This window comes from Gadus chalcogrammus, chromosome 23, assembly GCF_026213295.1.
Source record: "Gadus chalcogrammus isolate NIFS_2021 chromosome 23, NIFS_Gcha_1.0, whole genome shotgun sequence".
Lineage (NCBI taxonomy): Eukaryota > Metazoa > Chordata > Actinopteri > Gadiformes > Gadidae > Gadus > Gadus chalcogrammus.
The window spans coordinates 15,576,291-15,586,880 of NC_079434.1; the positions used below are offsets into that span (position 1 = coordinate 15,576,291).

The window sequence follows — 10,590 nt, forward strand, 5'->3', positions numbered from 1 at the left end:
TTTTTAGTCGTGTGTGTGTGTGTGTGTGTGTGTGTGTGTGTGTGTGTGTGTGTGTGTGTGTGTGTGTGTGTGTGTGTGTGTGTGTGTGTGTGTGTGTGTGTGTGTGTGTGTGTGTGTGTGTGTTTGCATTTGCATTTGATGTGCGTGTGTGTATGTGTGTGTGTGTGTGTTCGTCCTTGTGCGTTTGACGCGTGTGCGAGTGTGCATGCGCGCGTTTGTGTTCGATCTTGTGTGCGTGCGTGTGTGTTTGTGTAGTCCCAGGGCCGTGTACAAACCTCCAGAGACAGCCTCGTAGGGCGGGGGGCATGTCCAGCTGAGAGAAGGCCGCGGCGGGGGGCTGGTTGGCCGAGGGCTCCTCCATGGACACCTCGTCCTGGACGCCGTACCAACTGGGCCAGATGGAGGTCTGCTGGGGGGCACGTGATGGGGACGGGGGGACGGGGGGACGGGGGGAGAATTACAAACTCGGAGGCTCAAATGCAAACACCAGCAGATGTGAGTCTGCATTCCTGCTGAACACGCCTGTGACCAGAGCCACACAAACTTAAGACTATCTACACACAACTAAAACCTAAAAACACACACACACACACACACACACACACACACACACACAAGCCAAGATCAAATACACACCAAAGACTACACTACACGCACAGACACACACAATGCATTTGCTTAAACAAAGTAGAAAGGGGAAGCTTTAACAATAAGGGCCTTTGTATAAAAAGGAAACTGCCCTTGGAAATACTGCTACAATGTTTGAATCTATTAGCTCTGTGGAGAGCTGCTGATTGTGATCATGGCGGTGTTAGTGATGACGGACTGCATCATCAGCAAACTTTGCTATAAGCTTGTCTTCGACAGGGGGAAGAACCGCAGAGCTTAGATCCCGCAGGGCAATAATCCAATAATCTAGGAAGACCTGCAATGGACTATTGAGCTGGTGGTCGGTCTATGGTCAGTAAAAACACATGAGCCAGGGATATTAGAAAGATAAATGTGTAATGTTAAGAGGTTATTTAATCTAGATATCTGGCACTTATTTTGCTAGGATTTTTGAAGAGGAAAACTATCCAAAAAACGATGGCCTACAAAAACAAATAGAAGAAAGAACTGAAAGTAAAATAAAGACCATTAAAAGTCCCGGTTACTGCCACATTTCTCCAAGAGGCCCATTTGAAGTTGAACTTTTCCCCCCTCTGTTAAAAATAATCTTCTGGGAACATTTTCTCTTTTTGAGGGGACCGTAAACCAAACGCTTTACCGAGGGCTACTAAATCAGCAACCATCCCCACCTCAGCCACCCCGCCACCAGCCCTTCTTCCCAGCCCTCTTCACATTTTGGCCCAGGGAACAAGTGGCCTTGGCGTGTCTCCAGCGAGAACTCGGGAGAGGGTGCTGGGTTATAGATGGCCACCGGGCACTCCCACCACACATTCCATTAAAATCAAACACTGTGTATTATTCAGAAAATAGACTGCAGGGGGGGGGGGGGGGGGGTGCTTTTGTTTTGTTTTACAAACGAAAAATGTAGATGTGAAAGTGGAGAGGGACGGAGGAAGTGGGCGTGGCCTGACGGTCAAGGCAGCGGGGAGAAAGAAGATTAGTAATGGGAGACGGGAGTGTGTATAACACATGAGGAATTTAGGGACTGAAGGATGTGTTTTAGCATCAGCCACCGAGTGATCCTCTGATCCGTTACAACGGGGGGGGGTTCATTACACAAACACACTGTGTCCTTCACCTTGACCGGGTGTGGCTCAATGACTACCAGGTGCGTCAGTGTATCCAGAAAGAACAAGGCAACAAACTGACATGTGACCGCTTGTTTCTGCTTGAAAGCGGTTCCGGCATGTCCCGTTCTAGCACTGGAAATAATTCCATACCCTTCTTGTGTATCGAGTTCAGGAGGCCGTGCTACAAAAACAACCACCATCCCTGCTGATACCAGCCATAATCATTGATACAAGCTGGGGAGGTTACGTCAAAAGCTCCTTGAGACAGGAATCGCCTAATTAGCCTTAGGATGTGTTTACTTTATTCTTAATGACCGGGGTATTTCCTGTTCCAAAACAATGACAGAGCTCAACGTTTAAAGCAACACCAATATTGTTTTGGGTTGATGATAATGGGAACAGAGCGAGGAGGAAGGCCATGCAAAGCTGGCACAGAGCGAGCTCGCTAAAACAGCCATTGTCTGGCTCGGGGTAAGGTAAATTGCCTGGCCTGTGTTTGTCATGTCATATTTATCTATGTTGCGCTTAAAAAAAAGAAAAAAGCAACCCATAGGGATTCATCGGCCACCAGTCTTTTGGGGTTTAATGGCACCATACATACCCTCTAACCTCAAGCCCTGAAATGAGGAAAGGGATCCCTTCCAGGAACCCAGGGGAAAACAATGGGGGAGAAAAGGTAAAAAAAAAGAAACTGAGCTGGAATGCACCAACATGTGTGTAATGATCTATGTTGTTCGATTTTTTGAACGACAATCGCTTTACTAAAAGGTTTGTTAAGATTCCAGGAGGGAGGGGAAAGATCTCCCTTCTAAGAAGTGTGGAAAATAGCTTATGATTGAATGAAACCGTTCAATCACGCGTTAGGCTTCCATGTGCTTCAAAAGAGGAGGACTCCATGTGCTTCAAAAGAGGAGGACTCCAATGAGGAACAATTCTGTTGGGACAGCCACCAACTAGATTAACCTCAGGCACTGAGGCTGCCGTTTCAATATCATATCAGGATCTCTAAACATGAGTCACCCATTGATGGAGCTCCTTTTAGAGAATCCCTTGGGAAGTAGCAGTAAAAAAAAATGGGCCAATGCAATGAAGCGGCAGGGAGGTTGTAGATGTAGCACACAAGGCAAGCGGCGGTTCAGGAATGTGTAACCCATAAAGAGCGAAACCATTGGTTGTCAAAGAAGAGTTATAAATTGGATCAGGTGGCTGTGTCAGGCCTCTGGAATACATTACGCTCTGCATGGTGGAAAAACGGATCAGGACTGACAAAGAAAGAAGATCACTGACAGTCACAGAATAATTCAGGGAAAACCATTTAAATGTTTAAGAGAAGAAATATTTTAGAGGAGATTTCCATGCAACCATTTTACTGTTCTGCAACAGACATTCAGTGTTTTGGCCTCAGCAGATTCCCCCAAAAAAAATCCAAAATAATCACATGCGCCTGTGAAATTTGACAAACTCCCATGACAATCTGGGGTTTAGAAAAAAAGAGCGTTACATTCCCCAAGGTTCTCAGCAGCACGGAAACACCACAAAGGTATCTAGATCAGTGAAACCGATAAAAGTATGTGAAGTCGCGTTCTGAGAATGACAAACTGAAATGGAACCTAAAGGTCATCCCGCAGAGACCACAAGCCCTTTCCCTGTCCTATTTAGAGACAAACTGACATATTCTCTAAACATCTGGGGAGAAAGAAAAGAAACATCACGCTTTCCAGCTTCTACTTTCCGCCCCTACTTGGGCGATTTGTTTTGGTATGAAAGCATAATTCCAGAGTCAATCACCAGACACAACTATGTCGTACAACAATAAACATGAGGGACTTCAAAAAATGTTTAGGCGTACCTGACCCAGTGCCATAAAACACTCAAAATGTTGAATTTCACACGTCTTACCTCTACTGGCTTACACATTTGACTGGTAACGACATATTTGGCATTATGTAAATGCTTCAAGTCATGAAATGTTTCAACTATAAGCAGCTGTTTTGCTTACTTTATGATTTGTTATGTGCTCACAGGGTTCTTGCACTTTTGGGGTTACATTTTGTAAAACGCTTTTAACCAAAGCGTCAGCTAAATAAACCCAATTTAATGTCTCCACACTTACGCTCGGCCTCTCGCACACTTGGTGGAGGTACGCCCTTCCTCCCACAATAACGATCTGCGCGTTGCGGGGATTGCTCAGGTAAGCGGCCAGCTGTCGTTGTCTTGATCGGTACCAGCAGACATAGAAGAAGATCTTGATGATGATGAATATGATGACCACTCTAAAACAGAGAAAGGGAGTGGTGGGGGGGAAACCACGTTGTTGTGCAAACAAAGCATGAGCCCACTGATGTAACCACAACTAGATGTATAGTTTAGTTAGTTGTATTTTGATTGCCCTACTTACATGTACCAGTACAACTCCATCGTTGAGACGTTAATCCACACAAGGTCTCATCATGAAAAGGTGATTCAAATATCCCATTCCTGGAAAAAAAAGTCTTCCCAGCATTAACATGGGATGATTTTACCAGCCCCGCCACTTCTTAGGACAATCTCAGATCACCGCACCACAACAGCATATAAAAAGCACTGATATGAGGTCGTATCAAAGTTAGTGGATACCTTACAGTGGTCACATGCCTTGTGGGGCCTCCTTTGTTAACTCGGACGGTGTATCATTATCCTTCTGCTTCGAGGTGGCGACTCCAAGAGAACTGGAGCAGAGCTAATCCACCGTTAGCTTAGCTAGGGTGTAGCAGCAGGCCACAGCTGCTAGTGTGGTATCCTTTTGGTAGAGGAAAAAGCAGGGGCTTTAAAACCCCTTCTAACGTACGGGAAAAAATGCTACTGGGTGTCGGATCGTTTGCTAAGCCAGAAACAGGCGACAAACTGGTGATTGTTCCCCTAGTATTTAACAAACCAAAACACTGGAGCCCCCAAGTAAGTGATCCCCTCCTTCGCTCTCGTGTTCAGCGCTGCTTTGCCTCCGGATAAAAAAGGGGCGGAGCCAACGGTGTACACACATGAAGGTGGGCGTGTCTCGTCCGCTATACGCTACTAGTTGCACGTCCTAGCCTGGTTAATGAAACCAAGATATGCTCCACTATATATATATATATAGATATAATATATATATATATATATATTATATATATATATATATATATATATATATATATATATATATAGATATAGATGTATAGATATAGATGTATAGATATAGATATAGATATAGATATAGATATATATGCACCACCATATTGAGGATATTGATATGGTTGACTAAATGTATTTTATTGATGTTATTCTAATCTAAAGTATACGCCCTATCGATCAGTTTTCAAGAATGTGTTGTCATCTAGTGGAACATTTGCCACATGCCACATTGCAACGTAGGCTACTCATAAGCCTCTCAACTTGGTTAGTGTGCACTGTGCATGCTGTATCAGCATTCACAGTCTAGATCTTGAAATCTTTATTCTTTGTGTGAATTCTCTATCAGCCTTTACACTCTATATATTAAATCCTTAATATATAGTGGATTCTTAGGTTTTATTCTTTCTTATTATTCTCTACAAACTTTGGGATCCTATTCCTTCCACAATTGTCACCTTGAGACTCCATTCCATTCCATTCTTTCTTAATATGAAAATACTAGGTGAAACAATCCGGTTCACACAGTGAAGGACAATTTCCACCAGAACCGTCAGGCCCGCCCTCCCTGTGGACAGAACGAGAACTGCAGCTCCGGTTCAAACTAAGTCAAAGCCCGCTCACCTGTGGAGAGAACGTGAACTGCATGCCGTATATTTTTATATTTTCTGTTTTCCAGAAAATATAATACAAACATACGAGTGGAGCTTCGATTGAACTCCAAAAACAGATCACTGGATTCTTACTCAGAATACGTGTGCACCGGGAGTAGGGATGCTTCCGTAACCCTGTTATTCAGAGCTCAGCAAAGTAGAGAGGACACTGAATCTAGACGTAAGTTCTCATGCAGGGGTTGATGCGGCATGGGTCCCAGTCCCACCGTCCCACCGTCCCATTGTATGTGTGAAACACGGCTTTCATTCAGACAGGAATACGACCACAGATTCCTGTGGTCTGGCCCTTCTGTGTTGCCATACTACAACATTCAGCTAGATGGCTGACTCACAAGGTTAGACTCAGATAGCTAGAATCAGCTATGGCTTCGCTCAGATATCCAGATTCTAGCACAATGTCTTGCATGAAATTATTATAACATGTTTTAATTATTTATAAATCCAAGACATGCCTACTAACTACTATATAAAATGTGGAAATTAAAAACCCTGTTAAGTAGCCTCCTCAGGTTTAAAAAAATAAGGTACACAGGAAAAATGAGAGAGTATTTTCTTCAGAGTTACCATTATTTTCCTCTAAAAGAGTAATTTTTACTAATTTTGGATTGTAATCATTTCCAGTGGCCACTAAAGTCGGAGGAAAAAAATAGAGTAAATCTTATTGGAGTAATATCAAGAACACGCCCACTAAACTTTCTTAGGTTTCGTTTCTGCCGCCATTTTCTATCGCAGTCGAGGTGAGCGGCAGTTGTGGACGGCGTTGAGACAGGTAAGTCAGCAAACTACTAAATTCGATTTTAAACCAAGCCTCACTCTTGTTAGCTTCATTTACCACATTTATGCTTTCACTGAGCTTAATATTTACTGACCATTTTATCGAAGGTTTACTCTGAATTTGGTTTGTGCCCTCGGTTAGCAAGTGTGTTGTAATTACATTTTCTATGGATCAGTCTAGTATGTGTGGACTGTTTTCTCTGCTGTTCGATTAGCAAGCACGTGTTGAGTTGACTTTTACCAGTTTGTTCTTCGGTTAGTAAGTGTTTTTTTGTGTGTGGACCGCTAGCAAACGTGTATTTTACTCTGAATTGAGGCATTTACACCGACCGTTTTAGCTAACTGACATGTGGTAGCCTATCGAGCCTACCTGTGCATAGGGCTTTAGCTAATTGTAGCATTATAGCTTAAGCTAATTGTAGGATTCAATGCATGAATGTTGTTGTGCTCTATATCATCTTGGTATCTTTATTATCAGTTAGCTTAATATTTACTGACCATTTTATCGAAGGTTTACTCTGAATTTGGTTTGTGCCCTCGGTTAGCAAGTGTGTTTTAATTACATTTTCTATGGATCAGTCTAGTATGTGTGGACTGTTTTCTCTGCTGTTCGATTAGCAAGCACGTGTTGAGTTGACTTTTACCAGTTTGTTCTTCGGTTAGTAAGTGGTTTTTTGTGTGTGGAACGCTAGCAAACACGTGTATTTTACTCTGAATTGAGGCATTTACACTGACCGTTTTAGCTAACTGACATGTGGTAGCCTATCGAGCCTACCTGTGCATAGGGCTTTAGCTAATTGTAGTATTGTAGCTTAAGCTAATTGTAGCATTCAATGCATGAATTGTTGTGCTCTATATCATCTTAGTATCTTTATCTTATCAGTAAGCTTAATATTTACTGACCATTTTATCGAAGGTTTACTCTGAATTTGGTTTGTGCCCTCGGTTAGCAAGTGTGTTTTAATTAGATTTTTTCTATGGATCAGTCTAGTATGTGTGGACTGTTTTCTCTGCTGTTCGATTAGCAAGCACGTGTTGAGTTGACTTTTACCAGTTTGTTCTTCGGTTAGTAAGTGTTTTTTTGTGTGTGGACCGCTAGCAAACACGTGTATTTTACTCTGAATTGAGGCATTTACACCGACCGTTTTAGCTAACTGACATGTGGTAGCCTATCGAGCCTACCTGTGCATAGGGCTTTAGCTAATTATAGCATTGTAGCTTAAGCTAATTGTAGCATTCAATGCATGACTTGTTGTGCTCTATATCATCTTAGTATCTTTATCTTATCAGTAAGCTTAATATTTACTGACCATTTTATCGAAGGTTTACTCTGAATTTGGTTTGTGCCCTCGGTTAGCAAGTGTGTTTTAATTACATTTTCTATGGATCAGTCTAGTATGTGTGGACTGTTTTTTCTGCTGTTCGATTAGCAAGCACGTGTTGAGTTGACTTTTACCAGTTTGTTCTTCGGTTAGTAAGTGTTTTTTTGTGTGTGGACCGCTAGCAAACACGTGTATTTTACTCTGAATTGAGGCATTTACACCGACCGTTTTAGCTAACTGACATGTGGTAGCCTATCGAGCCTACCTGTACATAGGGCTTTAGCTAATTGTAGCATTGTAGCTTAAGCTAATTGTAGCATTCAATGCATGAATTGTTGTGCTCTATATCATCTTAGTATCTTTATCTTATCAGTAAGCTTAATATTTACTGATCATTTTATCGAAGGTTTACTCTGAATTTGGTTTGTGCCCTCGGTTAGCAAGTGTGTTTTAATTACATTTTCTATGGATCAGTCTAGTATGTGTGGACTGTTTTCTCTGCTGTTCGATTAGCAAGCACGTGTTGAGTTGACTTTTACCAGTTTGTTCTTCGGTTAGTAAGTGGTTTTTTGTGTGGACCGCTGTATTTTACTCTGAATTGAGGCATTTACACCGACCTATCGAGTCTACCTGTAGGTAGGGCTTTTGTAATACTCAAGCTAATTGTAGCATTCAGTGCATGAATTGTTGTGCTCTATATCATCTTGGTATCTTTCTTTTTTCCCCATAAAGGATGCATGCTGTAAGAGTGAAGTACCGAGAGCGCCAGAAATACATTTGTTATGAAGGGCAACTGACCTTCAAATCATTTTTGGAGTGTGGTGAGTGAAACAAACTGCACAGCCTACTGGGTGTCATGTGTAAATTAGTGGTGATGTCTTATGTTTATTATTATTGTGGTCGTCAAGGACCCTTAGAGGTATAATGTATTTGATTTTGGAACCCCCATCTCTAAATGTTGTTTCGTGTACACTGAGAAAATGAATGATTTGAGGTAATGTTCGCTGTAAAAGTATATTCTAGATTTGCAAAAATCTTCATGATTAAAAATAAGAAATAGAATGCAGATTTGCAAGCTCATAGCATTGCACTCGTAAACTTATAAAATCGTTGTTTTAAGTGGTTCAGATGTGAAGTGACACAGATGTGACCTATAATAAAAATAAGATGAATTGCACAACAGTATGAATCTTGTGCAATATTTTTTTGATTTCAGTTTCCAAGAAATTTGAAATTCCTACCTTGGACTTAAAAGTCTATGATGATTTGAACACTGAAGTTGACGAGGATGCGTTTGCGTTTCTTGTAATGAAACCAGACCTGGGTGTGCTTGAAGTCTGTTTGCCCAAGGGCTCAGATTTTGAGGGTGAGTCACTTGTTAACTTGGAGTCCTATAATCCATTTAGTCCTAACCTTGTAATGCAACATAGTAAAGAGAGACTTATCCACGTTGCATGACATTTTGAATAAACATGCCTCTTCAGACACGTAAAAAAGCATCTGAGGAATAACTAGTGTGTGGATCCATCCTAATCTAATGTGATCTTTTACATTACTCTTATCACAGATAATCCCCTCTTAATAATGACATGTTATTATAATCACACCTGTTATGTTAACATGCCAGAATCAGGGAGCCCCTCTACAAGCCACTATGTTGCCAGCAGCAACAGCTCCTTTCTCAGCTCTAGTGTAGAAAATGAAGGGGACTCTGATGACACCATCATTTTGGTGCCTAGTCCTGGCCAAAGAAACAGAGATGACCTGACTCGTCTTGCTCGGGTAAGCTTTGCAGATGGAGAGATCAAGATGGTGATTCTGATAAAAGGGGTAGGGGGGGAAATGGCCAAGTAAATTGGGGCATGGTTTACATTTTTGTCACTGTAAATGTAATTGGCCACCAAATCCATGTCCCTCCCCTCTTTATTTTCCCCTCACACTTAGATGATTGAAAAGATTCTGAGGGAGAAACCTGGAGGAGAGAGGATCCTTACAGAGTATGCTCGGAAAAAAAGCCTAACAGATTCCAGAAGACGTGACATGGTGAAGATATTGGTTGCACACATGGCGAGTGAACATGGGTATGTTGTCATGTAATTAACATCCAACCCTAACATTTATGGTTTTATTTGGTTCAAACCAAGTGCAGTAGGCATAGGAGTACTTTTGTTTGGATCTCATACGTGTGTGTGTGTGTGCATACTTTAGGACGAGCCCTTCAAGGCGTGTTAAAGAGGACTACGCAAAGGGCATCACTGCCTTGTTTCCATACCTGGCCGATCCCCAGGGCACTTTGGGCTATGTAAGTAAATAAACAAGTCTAACCTCTTCACTCATTCCTTCTAGTATTGATCAAAAAACTGAGTGAGATTGCAACAAATTATTAACATTTCTAAATGCTGACCTTGTCTCCTAACCTCAACAAGTTGAACACAGCAGATGTCAGACTGGTTGACCTTGATTTCATAAATTCTCCAGACAAGAACATGTGTTAGTTTTTTAAGGAGGAAAAATTAACACTTTCTTGGTTTTTAGGAGCATTATTACAATCCAGTAGATGGGGGTGTATTTCTTGCATGGCGATTGAAAACTGCTTCAAAAAGAAGCCCTCGGAGGGACCACAAAAGAAAGACCACTCAGACCAATGAACAGAGTACATGATTTTTAGTGTGTTGGATTCTTTTTTTTTATGAGTTCGACATGTCACATGTCAATTCATCTTTAATGTGCATAGTGCTTTTATTGTTTAGTGATGTGCAATCCGCAGGGGGTTTAGGCAAAAGACGATTGGCCGTTAGTGTAAGGGGTGAAGTGGCTTAACTAGTTTATGTGGTTTCACTGTAGGTCACTGTTCACTGATCATTGTTACAGGGTGGTCCAGCCTTCTGGTGACAGAACCCCCTTCAGTAAGGAAAATCAGCTAACCACAGAAAC

The 10,590-nt window shown here is 41.8% G+C and overlaps 1 protein-coding gene across 1 annotated transcript; it reads left to right on the forward strand.

Moving 5' to 3' along the window:
- The first annotated feature begins 6,091 nt into the window (after positions 1–6,091).
- On the forward strand, positions 6,092–10,317 carry LOC130377689 (uncharacterized). The gene is made up of 7 exons (XM_056584845.1): positions 6,092–6,329; positions 8,389–8,477; positions 8,873–9,022; positions 9,284–9,438; positions 9,601–9,737; positions 9,865–9,958; positions 10,192–10,317. The coding sequence occupies exons 2-7, from the start codon at positions 8,390–8,392 to the stop codon at positions 10,315–10,317; spliced, it is 750 nt and encodes a 249-aa protein (XP_056440820.1). The 5' UTR covers positions 6,092–6,329; position 8,389.
- Positions 10,318–10,590: the final 273 nt, after the last annotated feature.

Coding starts and splice junctions, on each gene's coding strand:
- LOC130377689 (XM_056584845.1), top strand. CDS start 8,390: ATGCATGCTGTAAGAGTGAAGTACCGAGAGCGCCAGAAATACATTTGT. Junction 9,023..9,283: donor CAAGGGCTCAGATTTTGAGG/GTGAGTCACTTG, acceptor TTAACATGCCAG/AATCAGGGAGCCCCTCTACA. Junction 9,959..10,191: donor CCCAGGGCACTTTGGGCTAT/GTAAGTAAATAA, acceptor CTTGGTTTTTAG/GAGCATTATTACAATCCAGT.